Source organism: Terrapene carolina, unplaced genomic scaffold (assembly GCF_002925995.2).
Source record: "Terrapene carolina triunguis isolate 2854851 unplaced genomic scaffold, T_m_triunguis-2.0 Scaffold233, whole genome shotgun sequence".
Classification (NCBI taxonomy): Eukaryota; Metazoa; Chordata; order Testudines; family Emydidae; genus Terrapene; species Terrapene triunguis.
The window spans coordinates 13,465,085-13,479,877 of NW_020664584.1; the positions used below are offsets into that span (position 1 = coordinate 13,465,085).

Here is a 14,793-nt window from a genome sequence, read left to right on the forward strand (position 1 = left end):
GAACCCCCACCCTTCCTTCTGTCTGTCCATCCATCCTCAGCCCCCCACGTGCTCTGTCCGTCCCCACTTCCCTCCTTCCATCTGTCCGTCCGTCCATACATCCCTATACACCGCCCTCTACATTTCTCCACACATCCTCCATCGCTGGCTGGCACCGTGTGCGGGGAGGGGGGCCCCAAGAGGAGCCATCACTGTGATCTCTGAGCTAGGCCCCGTAAGCCTGTGGGACTCCCTGCTGCAGGACTTGGCTGAGCAGGGAGGTGGGGCTGGAGTCTCGGAGCCATTGCTGGGGGTGGGGCACCCTGTGCCTGTCAGTTTTTATAGGAACCCCGTATCTCATCCCCCTTCCCCTGCACAGATCCCCCGATCCCGGACCTGAGATGACGCAATGCGGCCTCCTGACCGGCTCCAACAAGCCGGGTGAGTCAGGGCTGGGGGTCGGGAATTGGGGCTGCAAGGGGGAGGGTGGCCCCATGGCTGACATGGCCCCTCCCCCGGTGCCCATGGGGGGGTCTGTGGGGGGCCGTGGCTGAAGTCCCCCTCCCCCAGTGCCCATGGGGTATGTGGGGGCCCCGTAGATCACACCCCCCTCCTCCGGCGCCGATGGGGGTCTGTGGGGTCCCATAGCTGACACCCCCCTCTCCCAGCGCCCATGGGGGGCCCCCTGGCTGATGACCCTGTTCCCCCCAGTGCCCCTGTGCAGCGGTTCGGTGACGGTGCTGATCCGAGGCTTTGTTGCGGACGTGGGCTGCGAGCTGCTCTACAGGAACGAGGAGCCGGGGCCCGTGGAGGCCATGTTCGTGTTCCCTGTGGATGCCGAGGCAGCCGTCTACGCCTTCCAGGCCCGCCTGGGGGGCACCTGCATCCAGGCCCAGCTCCACGAGAAGAAACAGGTACCGGGGGGCATGGGTCCCGGGGGGAGAGAGGCGGGTTATGGGTGGGACTGGGGGGGATCTTGGGGTGACCCATCTCTCCAGCAGGCACAGGAGCTGTATGGGGATTCGCGGGCAGGGGGCTGTCGGGAGGTGGGGGATGTTGGTGTGACCCCCATCTCTCCCTGCTGGAGCTGTATGGGGGGCAGGGGGATGTCAGGGTGACCATGTCTCTCCCCTCAGGAGCTGTACGGGGGGCAGGGGAGGGGGATGTCGGGGTGACCCCGTCTCTCCCCACAGGAGCTGTACGGGGGCAGGGGAGGGGGATGTCGGGGTGTCCCACTGTCTGGAGCGGCTCACAAGTGAGAGTGCCAGTCTCAGGGCCGAGTATCAGAAAACAGGACAGACGCCCCTAACTGCTGGACGTCTCTATCCTGGGGTTTCATGTGGCCAGCGCCCAACGTGAGCTCCTGGCTCCCCACGGAGCCCCGGCCAGCCCCCTCTCCAGCCCCTCCACCCCTAGGCCAGGCTGGACGTTGGGACGGGAGGGTAGTAAAAGCCCAGATCACCTCCCGTCAGGTTTCTTACAAACTCAAAAGGTGGGTCACTCCCCCCCGGTCCGTGGGCGCTCTGGCTCTCCCCAAAGACAGCGCTGCAGCCACGTTCTCTAGCAAACGACTAAAGGTTTGTTAGCCAAGAGAAAGAAATGAACTGTGGAGAGGTTCAAGCAGGTAAAATACGGGCCAGGTGAGTCACGGTTTGCAGAGCAAGCGAGAGCAGAGGCGGAGGGATTTGCCAGTGGTCCCCTAAGGCTCTCCGGGTTCCCTAGAAGGGCTCTGGGGATCTCTGCCCCGCTGCTCAGGATTCCCCTGGCAGAAGCCGTCCGGGCAGAGATACAGGATCGCTCCCCGGAGCCCAGCTTAGGGCTCATTGCCCGCAGGGCCGTCTGGCAAGTGTGCCCATCACAGCCTGGCTCTGGAGGTTTTCCATGGTCAACCCATGCTGTGATGTGAGCATGTTTCTTCGTGTGCAGTGCCCAGGCCCGGGGGCTGGGCAGTGACACAGGATGGGTTTAGTTTCTTCAATTCCGTGCAGTTTATACATCAGACATCTCCTCTTCTTGGCACCCAAACAGTCTTTAGATCTGAGGCTGAGAACAGGGAGGGCAGTCCCAGGAAACACATTGGTAAAACAAAACCATTGGGTTGCTGTAAATTGTTCTCCTGTACGAGTGAGCCAGTACCTTCCTTCTCTGACATTCACACCCAAGCAAGTTCTACAGAGACTCCGGTCTGAGCTGGCCTGTCAGTGACACAGGGGGCAGGAGGATCTCGAAGGGTAGGGGGATTTTGGGGAGCAGGGGGATCTTGAGGTGACCCCGTCTCCCCTGGCAAGCGCAGGAGCTGTATGGGGACGTGCGGGCTGGGGGAAAGGGGATTTTGGGGAGCAGGGGGATCTTGGGGTGACCCCGTCTCTCCGGCAGGCGCAGGACCTGTTAGTCCTGGGGGAATTCTGTGCCAAAAAATAAAAAATTCAGTGCACAATATTTTAAAATTCTACAAAATTCTGCATATTTTATTTGTCAAAATAACACAATATAATCACGTCAGTTTCAATTATTTTGGTAATTTATTTCAAAATACCTGTCAGCGATGGTGTCTGTAACTAGGCATATTCATACAGAACTTTGAGTAATAATTCATTTAAATTTCAATACAGAACTGTATTTCCTGAACCTGTGAGAAGCAGTGCAAAGGCTTGGGGGAGTCGGGTAACTGCAGCACTTCTGGGCCAGAATGTATTTTCTGTGGCGGAAAAGAATTCTGCACCAGACATGAATTCTGTGCTTGAGCAGTGGTGCAGAATTCCCCCAGGAGTAACCTGTACAGGGATGCACTGGCTGGGGGTTAGGGCAGGGGGATGTCAGGGGGCAGGGGGATCTTGGGGTGACCCTGTCTATCTGGCAGGCCCAGGAGCTGTATGGGAACGTGCTAGCCGGGGGGCAGGGCAGGGCACTGTCTGGGGTAGGAGGCTGTTGGGGATAGTGGGATCTCAGGGTGACCCTGTCTCTCTGGCAGGCGCAGGAGCTGTATGGGGACGCGCTGGCCGGGGGCCAGAGCTCGTTCCTGCTGCAGCAGGAGGGGACCGGGGGCGACGTTTTCAGCTGCTCCCTGGGTAACCTGTCCCCCGGGGAGGAGGCGGCGCTGACCCTGCGCTATGTCTGCGAGCTGCCGCTGGAGCCCGATGGAGCCTCCCGCTACATGCTGCCAGCCGTGCTGCGCCCCCGCTACACACCCCATGGTGAGACCCACAGATCCCCCCTGTGTCCCCCATTTGCCCCACAGTGAGACCCACATATCCCCTGCTCTTCCCCATGCGTCCCACAGTGAGACCCATAGTCCGCAACTCCCCCACTACATACCCCACAGTCAGTGACCCCACAGCCCGTAGCCCCCCCTAGCCCCTACTACGTATCCCACATGGACCCTCAGCCCCATAACACCCCCAGGCCACTACTATGTGCCCCACAGTAAGTGCCCCCCCCAGCCCCACAATCCCTGCTCCAGGGTATGTGACCCCCCCAGCCACCCCCAAATCCCCCACTATGCCAGCCCCTCAGGTGCTCCCCGATATCCCCCCATGCCTTCCAATATCCCATACCCCCATCTTCCCCTGCTATGCCAGCCCCCAGGACCCTCCCGCTCTCTCAGCCCACACCCCATGTCTCTCTGCAGGGTGGGACGGGGAGGACGTCACCCAGGGGGTCCCGCGAGTCCCCCAGGGGGAGCTGCCCTACACCCTGAACCTGAGCGTCACGCTGCAGTCGCCCCACGGCATCGACCGCGTGCTCTCCAACTGCCCCCTCACCCCCCTGAGCTATACGGCCGGGAACCAGACCACCGCCCAGGTAAGGGCTCACCCGGACACCTGGGTCTCAGTCATCCCCGCTGGGAGGGTCAGTGTGGGGGAGGTGCTGGGGGATTTGGGCCGGGGCAGGTTCCAGGAGACCATCTGGCTGTGGCTCCTGAGAGCGGTATGCAGGGGGGTGGGAGCTCTGGGGCGGGGCAGGGGGGTTGGTCCCAGAAGGTGTGTGTGTGGGTCAATTGCCCGAGTTCTCTGGGGAAGAACTTGCGGGGCTGAGACCAGCCCGTGGGGGTGAAATCCCGGGCGTTCGATGGGCCCTTGGTTCTCTTCACTTTCTGGGAGTTTCCCTTTCCTTGATTTTCAGTGGGAGAAAATGGGGGGCGGGGCGGGAAAATGTGACCCCCAAATTGGAAAGATTTAGCCAAACAAAAGTCAGAAATTTGCAGTGTTTGCTCCAGGAAGAGCCAAGTCCCCCAGGAGCCAAGGGGAGGTGACGGTGTCTGTCGCCCCCCAGGTGTCACTATCCGAGGCCCCTCCGTGGGACCGGGACGTGGAGCTGCTGGTGTATTACGCGGAGCCGCACAAACCCAGCGCGGTGCTGGAGGCTGGACTGCCCGGAGTGGAGCCAGGTGAGGGCCCCTGCACCCTGCTGCCCCTGGGCAGGGGGGTGTCTATGGGGTGGGGTAGGAGTGTGCTGGGCTGTGATGTGGGATCGGGGGGCATGGGGCAATAAGGGGGATAGTAGGGGAATGGGGGGTGCTAGGGCTAGGTTCTCAGAGCGGTGCTGGGGGAATCAGGGCAAGCGAGGGTTGGGGGACGGGATTGGGGGGGTCTCAGCGGAGCTGGAGGTGGGAAGGTGGGGTGTCAACAGGTGGACACTGGGGCTCACTGCAGGTTTGGGAGGGCAGGGGCTGGGGGTGGTGAGGGACGTAAGGGGAAGGAAGGGGAAGGACAGAGGAGTGGGGGAGGTACTCAGGGGAAGATGGGGTTGTGGGGGGCTGGGGGTGGTTGGGGATCTGGGGAGAGGGTGGTGTGGGGGGAGGGACAGAGGGGTGGGGGTTGGGCTCTGGGGCAGTCGGGGGGCGCTGAGGCGCTGGGGATGGTGGGGGATCTATGGGGAGGGCAGAGTTGGGGGTGGGGCTCTGGGATAGTCGGGGGACGCTGGGGGGCTGGGGCTGGGGGCGGTGGGGGATCTATGGGGAGGGCAGCATGGGGGAGGGGGAAGGGACATGGGTGGGGCTCTGGGGCAGTCAGGGGGGCCTGGGAGCTCTCGCAGGCTCACAGAGCTTGTCCCCATGCCCCCCCCATTTGGGACTGGTCCCATCTCCCCGTAGGCTCCCTGATGGGCGACCCAGCCGTGATGGTGACCCTGCTGCCCAGCCTGCCCGAGGTGGTGCCAGGCCAGAGCTCGGCTGGGGAGTTCATCTTCCTGCTGGACCGCTCCGGCAGCATGGGGTGCCCCATGGACGGCCGAGACCACTCCCGCCAGCGCATCGACTGCTCCAAGGTATGGCCAGGCGGGAGGCCACACTAGATGGGCCTGTGGAGGGGAGCAGCTCAGGCTGGCTGGGCCTGGGGGGGGCAGAGCCGAGTAGGGGAGCAGCTCAGGCTGGCTGGACACGGGCGGTGACTCCTTCCATTTGTCTGTCCCCAGGAGACCCTGGTCCTGCTGTTGAAGAGTTTGCCCCTGGGCTGTTATTTCAACATCTATGGCTTTGGGTCTTGGTTCGAGTCCTTCTACCCGTGAGTCCGGGGCGGGGCATGTTGCTGGCTGGGTTAGGGATCAGGGCAGGCTGGGGTCGGGGTGTCTGTGGGTTGGGGGCAGGGCTGGCAGGCGGTGGAGGTGGCTGGGGTCGGGATGTTTTTGGGTTGGGGGCAGGGCTGGCTAGGGACAGGGTGTCCCCGGCTCCAGCTGTCCCGGCCCCTGACCCCTCGGCGCCCCCCTGCAGGCAGAGCGTGGGATACACCCAACAGACCATGGCCGAGTCCCTGCAGCGTGTCCAGCAGCTCCAGGCCGACCTGGGGGGCACCGAGATCTTGGCGCCGCTACGAGCCATTTACCGCAGCCCCTGCCTGGATGGGCACCCGCGCCAGGTATCGGGGCAGCCGCAGGGCATCCCGGGGGCTCGGAGAGGGGCTGGGGACCAGGGGAGCAGCCGTGGGGTGTCCCGGGGTTCAGAAAGGGGCTGGGGGAGCCGAGGAGGGTTGGGGGGTGTCAGAAGGAAATGGGGCTGGGGTGGGGAATAAACTCAGAGACTTTCAGGCCAGAAGGGACCATCCTGATCATCTTGTCTGGCCCCAGCCCCTCACCCCACCCAGTGAAAGCCCCTTGACAGGCCCAGTCCCTGGGGCTGAGTCACCAAACCCCTAAGCCCTGAGGTACAGACGTAGGGTCACAGAGTCCCCCCAATTACTCCAGGGCCCTGGCTGCTGAGGGTGACGAACCCCCCAGCGTCTCTGCCCATCTGATGCAGGAAAGTCCCTTTCCCACCCCCCACCCCACATGTGGAGGTCAGTGAGCCCCGAGCGTGGGGCTGAGACCCCCTAGCCAGCCCTTGGGAAGGATTCTCTGCAGTAACTCTGAGCCCCCGCCCCCCACCTAGTGCCGTGTCCCAAGCCGGGGGGTGTTTGCCCCCAGCTGTTGCCATGGGTCATGCACCATCGCAGGCCCCTCCGTGCCTGGCCTCCCTGCCATGGCTCACGCCCCCTGCTCCCCTCGGGAGGCTGTTTATGAACTTCCTGGACTTGGAGAGGGGCTGGGAGCCCTGGGGGCAGCTGATGGGGGCTTTGGGGGTGTGGGGGGCTCGGAGTGGGACGGGGCCTGATGCCCCTGGCGGTGTAAGTGGGGCATGTCGGGCAGGAGCTGGGGGGGCACCTCTGTATAGAGCTGGGGGCAGCTCTGGGTGCTGTGCCCAGCTCGGGGGGGCGCCCTGCAGGGGGGGGGGGGGGGGGGGGGGGGGGGGGGGGGTCAGGAGGGAGCTCCCAGAAAGGTGCCCACAGCAGTTGGGTGGGTTAGTGTCTCCGGGGGCTGGGGAAGAGGTGACAGATGGGTGTTAGGGGTCACAGTTAGAGATGGGGAGAAGGTCAGGGGTCCCCGTCTGTCAGCCCCCCCCCAGGGGAGAGCTCTGGGACAGGAGGAAGAGGGCTATGCGGGGGGTCTCATGGGGCCTGGGGTCTCTGGGAGGGGGGTCAGTGGGGCAGGCTCTCTGGGGGCTGCCCCCATTCCCAGGGGGAGGGGGTGTCTGCGGGGGATTTGGGGTCCCCGGCTCTGACAGCGTCTCTCCCCCTCCAGCTGTTCGTGTTCACAGACGGGGAGGTGGGGAACACCCAGGACGTCATCACCGAGGTGCAGCGTCACCAGGGGGCCCACAGGTAACAGGGCGCTCTTCTAACCCTGCCCCCCAGCGACCCCCAAGTGAACCCCAACTCTACCCCCTCTTCAACTGCTCTCACCCCCTGGACTCTGTCCTCCTGCAGGTGCTTCTCCTTCGGCATCGGGGAAGGGGCCTCCACAGCTCTGATCAAAGGCATCGCCTGGGCAGCAGGGGGCAGCGCCGAGTTCATCACAGGCCAGGACCGCATGCAGCCCAAGGTGAGAACCCAGGAGTCCGGGCTCCTCCATCCCTCTCCTGCGCTAACCCTCCAGACCCCACTCCCCTCCCAGAGATGGGAGAGAACCCAGGAGTCTGGGCTCCTCCCCGACCCTGCTCTAACCCACCAGCCCCTACTCCTCTCCTAGACCAGGGATAGGACCCAAGCCTCCTGGTCCCAGAGTGCCGGTCTCTCCCCCAGGCCCTGCAGTCTCTGAAGCGGGCCCTGCAGCCAGCCGTGACTGGGATCTCGCTGAGCTGGGATCTGCCACCCGGGATGGAGGCGGCGCTGCTGGGCCGGGGTCCTGAGGTGATCTTCCCTGGGCAGCGGTGCCTCATCTACGCCCAGCTCCACGGGCAGCCCCAGGTGAGAGAGCAACCCCCCCCCCCCCGGACCCCCCCAGGGCTCGGGGTCAGTGACTGAGCCTGGAACCTCCCACCCCCTCCTGGGTGATAACTCTGACCCCTAACGATGGCCTTTGGGCTGGGGGTCTCTGTGCTACCCCAACTGAGTTGATCTCAGTCAGGATCATTAACTCCAGACCCTACTGATGGCCATTAGGCTGACTAGGCAGCCCCCCAACTGCTGTTAATCAGGCGTATTTACCCCCTTTGTTCTGTAACCTGGGTCTGGGGGGTCCCCGGGCATCTTCTCCCCCCTCGCACTCCACCTCTGACCCCCTTTCTCTGCCTGCAGCCCCCAGACACTGCCATGGGGGGCGTCACCCTGCAGTACCGCATCCAGGACCAGACCTACAAGGAGACGCTGCAGTTCCCCCTGCAGCCACAGGATGGAGACAGGTGACAGCAACGCTCCTGTGGCCCCCATTACCCCCAGGTATCTGGGTCCTGCCCCTCCCCCCCATCCCCATCCCCAACAGGAATGGGAGGGGACCTGCCTCAGCTCACAGAGGGAAACAGAAGTCCTGGCTCCCAGCCCCCCTGCTGTAACCACTAGAAGCTTATGCCCAAATAAATCTGTTAGTCTTTAAGGTGCCACCAGACTCCTTGTTGTTTTCACTAGAAGCCAGGAGTCCTGGCTCCCCCCACCCATACACTATCCCACTAGCCCCTGCTCCCCTTCCTGCATGGCTGGAACCCAGGCGTCCGGGGCTCACCCCGTGACTCTCTGTCCCCGGCACAGGCTGCCCGTTCACCGGCTGGCAGCCAAGTCGCTGCTGCTGGAGCTGGAGGGGGCCATGGACACCGGGTCGGAGGGGGACCGGCGCCGGGTGCTGGAGACCAGCCTGAGCTCGGGGGTCGTCTGCTCCCTCACGGCCTATGTGGGGGTGGACACAGAGCGGACGCAGCCGGTGCAGGGGCCGCTGGTGAGATGGGGCATCCCGCTCACAGGTAACCCTGGAGGGGTTGGGGGGGGCCCTCGGGTGGGAGGGGGAACCTTGGGGCGGGGGGGGCAGCATGGGGGGGGGGGGCTCGGGTGGGGGGGGGAACCTGGGGCGGGGGGGGGGGGGGGGGGGTGGAACCTGCCACTGGCAGGGGAATTCCAGGAGGGATCCCAGCAGGGTGAATCCCAGTTGGTGGAGGGGCACTTGGATGCATGGGGAGGCATCATGGATATGGGCTAATGTCCCTTTGCCCCTCTCCTTGCCCCAGCTATCATGTGGCTCTGCTGGCCCCACCCTGCCCCCCAGGGTGACCCCAGTCTCCCCGGCGCTGGCCAGGTGAGACGGGGGAGCAGCCTGCGGGGCCTGGCCATTCCAAGCTGGGAGAGTGGGGCCTCTGGGGTGGACAGGTGGGCATATGGATGGACCCGGAACCAGAGACCCAAACAGATGGGGGCAGAGACCGAGAATCAGATAGGTGGACCCAGACGGGGAGATGGAGACAGACGAACAGACCCTGTGAGACAGGCAGACCGACCCAGACAGAGGCAGGGACCAGAGGGGCGGGCGCATCGCTGGCATGAGCAGGCCTGGCTAGCGGGGGCCTCTCATCCCCCAGTGTCCTGCCCTCATCCATGGGCGCAGCACCCCGCCTGCATCCCTTGGGGCTGGAAGAGGTGTCCCAGCTGGGGGGAAGTTGCAGGGGAGGGGCTGGTTCCGGGGGGTCCCAGCCCAGAGCCTGGGAGGGGATCCTGACTCTGAGGGAGCTAAGGGGAGGGGAGGATGGGGCTGTGTGTGTGGGGGGGTCCCAGCTGGGGGGCAGGGAGGAGAGGTCCTACCGGCGTGTTGGCTCTGGGTGCCGGGTGGGGGAGGATTTCGCTTCCCTCCCTTAGCTTGTCTCTGTCTGTCTGCATGTCCATCTGTCTGTCCCTCTCTCTGACCATCTGCTCCCTAGAGTTCGATTTGATGGCAGGACATTTGCCGTACATTTTCCCTTGCCTGGACGAAGGCAACCAACGCTCCTTCACCTTGCACAATGTGGTGGCTGTGGAGCACGTGAACCACTGCGTAAAGCGGCGCCCCCCTCGGACGTGCCTGTTCTGGCTCTGCTGCCTCCCAGAGTTCATCCGGGGGAGCCTCCGACGCGAGGGCAGGAAGTCCTGCATACACGGCGCCCCGCCGGAGACCGCACCCCAGAAAGGTGAGGGGGGCAGGGGCTGGCAGTCAGGACTTGGGGCGGGCGGCAAACACCAGGATGACGCTTCATCGGGTCAGAGACAGACGTGCCCTGACGGTCCCGGAGCTGGGCAAGTGTTTAACAGCTACATAGAAAGTGAAGGAACTTCCTGGGCAAAACACTGGTGTGACGCTTGGGGAGGGGGAATCCGCAGCTGGGTTTTTTTTAAGTGTCGTGATGCAAATTATCTTGCAACAAAATAAATAAAAAATAAGGAAACTCACAGGCAAAAAACTCTGCCCCATAACCCTGGAACAGGCATAGCTATAATATCGTTTAGCTTCTGTAACATCCCATTTTCCCCACACCCTTAGATGCTTGTGTGTTTCCCCAGACATAGGTTTGTATCACAGGTTGTGGTGTGGGATGGTCCTGGGGTCAGATTGTATTTGAGAAACACCCTGGAGTTTTGGGATTAATGGCGGGGGCTGGGACATTCACAGGGGCCCAAGGAGGTTGGGTGCCTAACTAAAGTTAATTGTCATCCCATGGGTGCAGGAAGGGTGCCCACAGAGGGGTTAACGGTGCTGAGAAGCAGGTAAAGGACACCCATGGATGGGGCAGGGTTAAGGATGCTCATGGGGGGGCACAGTTAAGGTTGTAGGCTGTCCCTTAGCCTGGACAGGCCATGTCACTGTTCTGTAACAATGTCCCAGCCCCATCTCCCCACATCTCTCCCTAGAGCGGGCACCGGAGGAGTCTCCCTTGCTGAGGCTGGTGTCTCTTCAGAATGCTGATGGCTCGTGGGACCTGGACCCCCGGCTGGCTGCCGCACTGGGGGTGAGCGAGACCGATGCCAGGGGGAGAATGCCCATTGAGGTGAGTGCGGGAGGGGACAGGGACAGAGGAGAGGCGGGGAGAGATGGGGCTCAGGTGCCATGAGTTGAGCCTGTTCTCTGCTCCCAGATGAGACTGGGGGTGCCCCAGGCTGGGGGCGGGTCTGAGGGCAACTGGATCAAAAGACCCTTGAACCTGGAGCCCAGTGGGTGAGATGGGCCCAGAGCGGGGGGCTGGGAACCCCCAAACAGGGGGTCGGAGCATTGGATCAAGAGGTTCTAGGACTGGGGGTGGGAGGGACATGGGGAGGCCCAGGCTGGGCCCCCTCTGAGGCTGTCTCCCTACCCCCAGGCATGGCATTGGGCATCTGGGTAGGGGGTCCACGGTGCTAGAGCTGGGAACTCTCTGAAGCTGAGGAGGGAGCACTGGATTGGAGGGTTCCCAGGGCAGGGGGATGGGGGGAAGTGCTCAGAAGTATGCGGGGGGGGTCCACAGGGCAGGGGGAGGGGGCAGTGCTTGTTGGGGCCAGGAGGGTTCCTCAGGGCAGGTGCGGTCTCAGGCGCTCGCTCCCCTTCCCCCCCCCCCCCCCCAGGATGTGGCCCCCGGCGTCTGGGCCACGGTGCTGGCTGTGGTCTGGCTGCACGGCCGGGCCGCAGGGCAGCGCGACGAGTGGGAGCTGCTGGAGGCCAAGGCTGTGGTCTGGGTGCGGGGCCGAGCAGGTGAGATGGGGCTAGGGGGTTGGGGGCAGGCCCAGGGCCTCGACCGGAGAACCCTGGGCCCCATGGAAACCCCACAGCCCATAGCCCAGCCCTCGAGAGCCCCTATCCGCAGTGTCTCCCTGTCCCAATCTCAGCACCCATCTGGGGTCTCCGTGCCCAGCCCCCCAGTGCCTTTACTCCCCTGCCCCCCATGCCAGTCCCCCACGCTCTGTGAGCTCTCTGGCCTTTGCCCCCAGGCCCGCCCCTGTTCCTCTGGCTGGTGTCTTCCCCCCAAAGCCCTCACTACCCCACTTCCCAGGCTGGTGGCCCCCCCCGGCCCCCCCGCCCCCCCCCCCCCCTCCCCGGCCTGCCCCCCCCCCCCCCCCCGGCCCTCGCTACCCCATTCCTCGATTAGTGCCCCCACCCGTTTTCCTGGCTGATGTCTCCCCCTGACGCCCCCCTCTTGTTTCAGGGCCCCGGCTGAGCGAATGCCTGGAAGCTGCCAACACTCTGCTGGGGTGCACCGTTGGCTCTGCCGTCTTTGGGCTCTGAGCCCCATTCCCACCCCCGAAGCTACCCCGGGCCTCCCACTGGGAAGCCCCAAGGGCCAGCAGGGGGCACTGGGTGTAGACCCACCTGGCCGGCCTGTGCCCAGCCTGGAGCTAACCCCCCGCTGAGATCCCACCAATTTGGATGCATCCGGCTCCTGCTGGCTGAAGAGGCGCCATGGCTGCCCCCCTGCTCCACCCCACGCTGACTCAGTGTTCAGTAACCCGCACGCCGCTCACAGCTGCCACCTCCTCTCAGGATTGTGGGGGGGAGTCCTCTGGATCGCCAGTGTCAATGTCGCACATTTATTCGCTTTTTCCAAATGACCCTCTATTAACAGCCCCTGCGCCCCACCCCATAGGTGGCTGCACTGACCTCGCCCTGCATGAGCCATCGAGTGTAACCTAGGCCCATGTGCACGGAGTTCAGCTATTGGACAGACAGACTGACAGGATCTTTGCGTGTCCAAACACAACTTCATTTGGTCATAATGGCAGATATCTCTGCGATAGACAGTCCGGAACGGGAACCGTAGCCCAGGGCTTTGCACGCATTATTAGAGCTGCTCAGACGTTTTCCAGCTGAACACTGTTCAGTTGGCAGCTGGGATTCAGTGGGGAAGGCTGACAGGTGGAAGTGGGCAGCAGATAGAGGACGCTTGCCACGTGCTGTGTGTTGTGAATCTGTCCCCATTCACCAGCTGCTGAATTCTCTACCGAAGGAAGAAATGCTTAAAACCTGGCCATCCAACCTGACTGCCCACCTTGGGCAGCGTTGGGCTCTTCTCAGGACGTCCTGGGGCTCAAGCAAACACTGGAAGACCTCAGCTCTTTAATTCCCCGGGGAGAAAGCGTTATGTTTATCAAGGAACTGCACGAAAATAGCAAAGAAGCAAACAGTTTTCCCTCTTCGCGTTAACCAGTGTCGACCAACCTCGAACTGCTCTCACCACGTGCCTCTGTGCTGGGTCGTGTCCCTAGTGAGAAGGCAACTCAGCCAATGTAATGCACAGCCCCCAGGTCCCATTGCTGCCCCGTGCCCTGCATTGCACGGAGGCTCGGGGGGAAGGATCAGGAGACCAGGTATTTGATCAATTGCCTTGAGCCAGCACTGGGAAGGAACGCAGCCCTTTGGCTGAGATTCCCCCCAAGGGGTAGATGGAACTCAGAGATCCTAATTCTCATGGCCCGCTATGAACAGTGGGACTTAGATGCCAGTGGTGACATCCTGGCCCCACTGAAACCAAATGGCCTTTTGCCTTCCACTCCAGCAGGTGCAAATTTCAGCCCGAGCCTTTTCAGTGGCCTTCAGATAAACTCCGTCGGCAGAAGCTGGTTGCCTAGTCCCCGTAGGCTCCTTTGGAAAGCCCCGTTACCAGCCGACTTCAGTGGCCTTCGAGGCAGGCCCTGTCTGTATACCTGAGCCTTTAGATAGAGAGAGAGAAAATCCACATGCAGAATAACACCATCAAGTCGTACGACCGTCTGTACTCACACGTACGTGGCCTCACGTAGTGTAGCACAGCCAGTAATGTCTGAACACTCTAGCATGTAATGCCCTGTCCGTGCCCATCTGGTCCCCGGTTCCTAGCTGCTCTGCTTGGCCCTGGGTTGGCTTTGGGTGGTAGGGACTAGAGCAGGGGCCTGGCCCATGGCGTTCCTGGGTTCTGCTCTGGTTCCTGGAGGCAGAGATGGCCTAGTGGGTCGAGCGGGGGGGTCTGGGACTCAGGACTCCTGGCTTCTCCTGTGGTAAAAGTGTCACAGACACTAAACAGATGTAAACACACTGAGTAGAGCAGGAGTCACCCTCAGTCTTACAGGGCCTTAGCGGGCCAGAGTCTTTCCCACCCTTCTGCCAGGGCGAAGACTCCATGGCTAGAAGGTCCTGGCCATGTGATGGGTCTGAGCGAGTTCCTGCTCCTCCTTTCAGAGCCAAAGGCCTTTCTTTGGTTCCTCGGTTCTGGAAAGTTAGCCTGGCCCAGTCTGTGCGACCCGCCCTCAAGGGCATGGAACTTCTCTGGAGCCCTGTCTCCGGCAGCGTGTCTGGATGGCATCGGAAACCCAGGCTTGGAGACGAGGGGTTTCCAAGTGCTTGTGTGTCTGCACTGCATGGGAAGCCTGGGTTTGTGCTTGCTGGACCTAGCTCTCATGGCTGTGCTAATACGTCCACACTGCACTGATCAGACTCTGGAAACAACAGGGCTCGAACCCACGTCTCAGCTGGACTTGGGCTCTGCCCCATCCCCCCTTCGCAGCAGCCTAGGCCCTGAGTGCTGGCTGCGCTGAGCCAATTACTGACCCAGAAATGGTTCTGCACAAGAAATGTCACACATCAAATGGATAGTTCACGTCTCCTCTTGCAATAGATCATTCATCTGTGAGTCAGGCAGGGGGAACCTAGGCCAGCCTGAGAGGCGTTTGTCCAGCCTGTTTTTAAAACCCTCCAGTGACAGGGGCTCCACAGCCTCCCTGGGCAGCCTGTTGCAGAGCTTCACTCCCCTGAGAGTTAGAAAGTGTTTCCTGATATCTCACCTCAATCTGCCTTGCTGCAGATTCAGCTCATTACGGCTTGTCCTGCCTTCAGGGGACATGGGGAACAATTGATTCCCGTCCTCTTTAGAACTGCCTATAAGATATTTGCAGACCATCAGGTCGCCCCTCAGTCTTCTGTTCTCAAGACTAAACAGGCCCTGTTTTTTTTTTTTAAATCTTTCTTCCTAGGTCAGGTTTTCTAAACCTTTGCTCACTTTTGCTGCTCTCCTCTAGACTCCTCCAATTTATCCACGTCTTGCCTAAAATGTGGCACCCAGAACTTCAGCTGGGGCCTCACCAGCGCCGAGTGGAGCGGGACAATTCTCTCCTG

General features: G+C 62.2%; 1 protein-coding gene across 1 annotated transcript; it reads left to right on the forward strand.

Annotated features, from left to right (window-relative positions):
• Positions 1-380: 380 nt before the first annotated feature.
• Positions 381-11,934, forward strand: LOC112124940 (von Willebrand factor A domain-containing protein 5A-like). Its single transcript, XM_026656768.1, has 17 exons — positions 381-420; positions 691-893; positions 2,951-3,173; positions 3,608-3,780; positions 4,252-4,366; positions 5,072-5,244; positions 5,392-5,480; positions 5,687-5,831; positions 7,030-7,109; positions 7,215-7,329; positions 7,530-7,694; positions 8,025-8,128; positions 8,472-8,680; positions 9,626-9,871; positions 10,590-10,726; positions 11,277-11,403; positions 11,855-11,934. The coding sequence occupies exons 1-17, from the start codon at positions 381-383 to the stop codon at positions 11,932-11,934; spliced, it is 2,424 nt and encodes an 807-aa protein (XP_026512553.1).
• The last annotated feature ends 2,859 nt before the right edge of the window (positions 11,935-14,793 follow it).

Excerpts from the sequence above, each read along its gene's own strand:
- LOC112124940 (XM_026656768.1), top strand. The coding sequence starts at position 381 with ATGACGCAATGCGGCCTCCTGACCGGCTCCAACAAGCCGG. Across the intron at positions 7,695-8,024 it reads AGCTCCACGGGCAGCCCCAG|CCCCCAGACACTGCCATGGG; the intron begins GTGAGAGAGCAA and ends CTCTGCCTGCAG. Across the intron at positions 9,872-10,589 it reads GGAGACCGCACCCCAGAAAG|AGCGGGCACCGGAGGAGTCT; the intron begins GTGAGGGGGGCA and ends ATCTCTCCCTAG.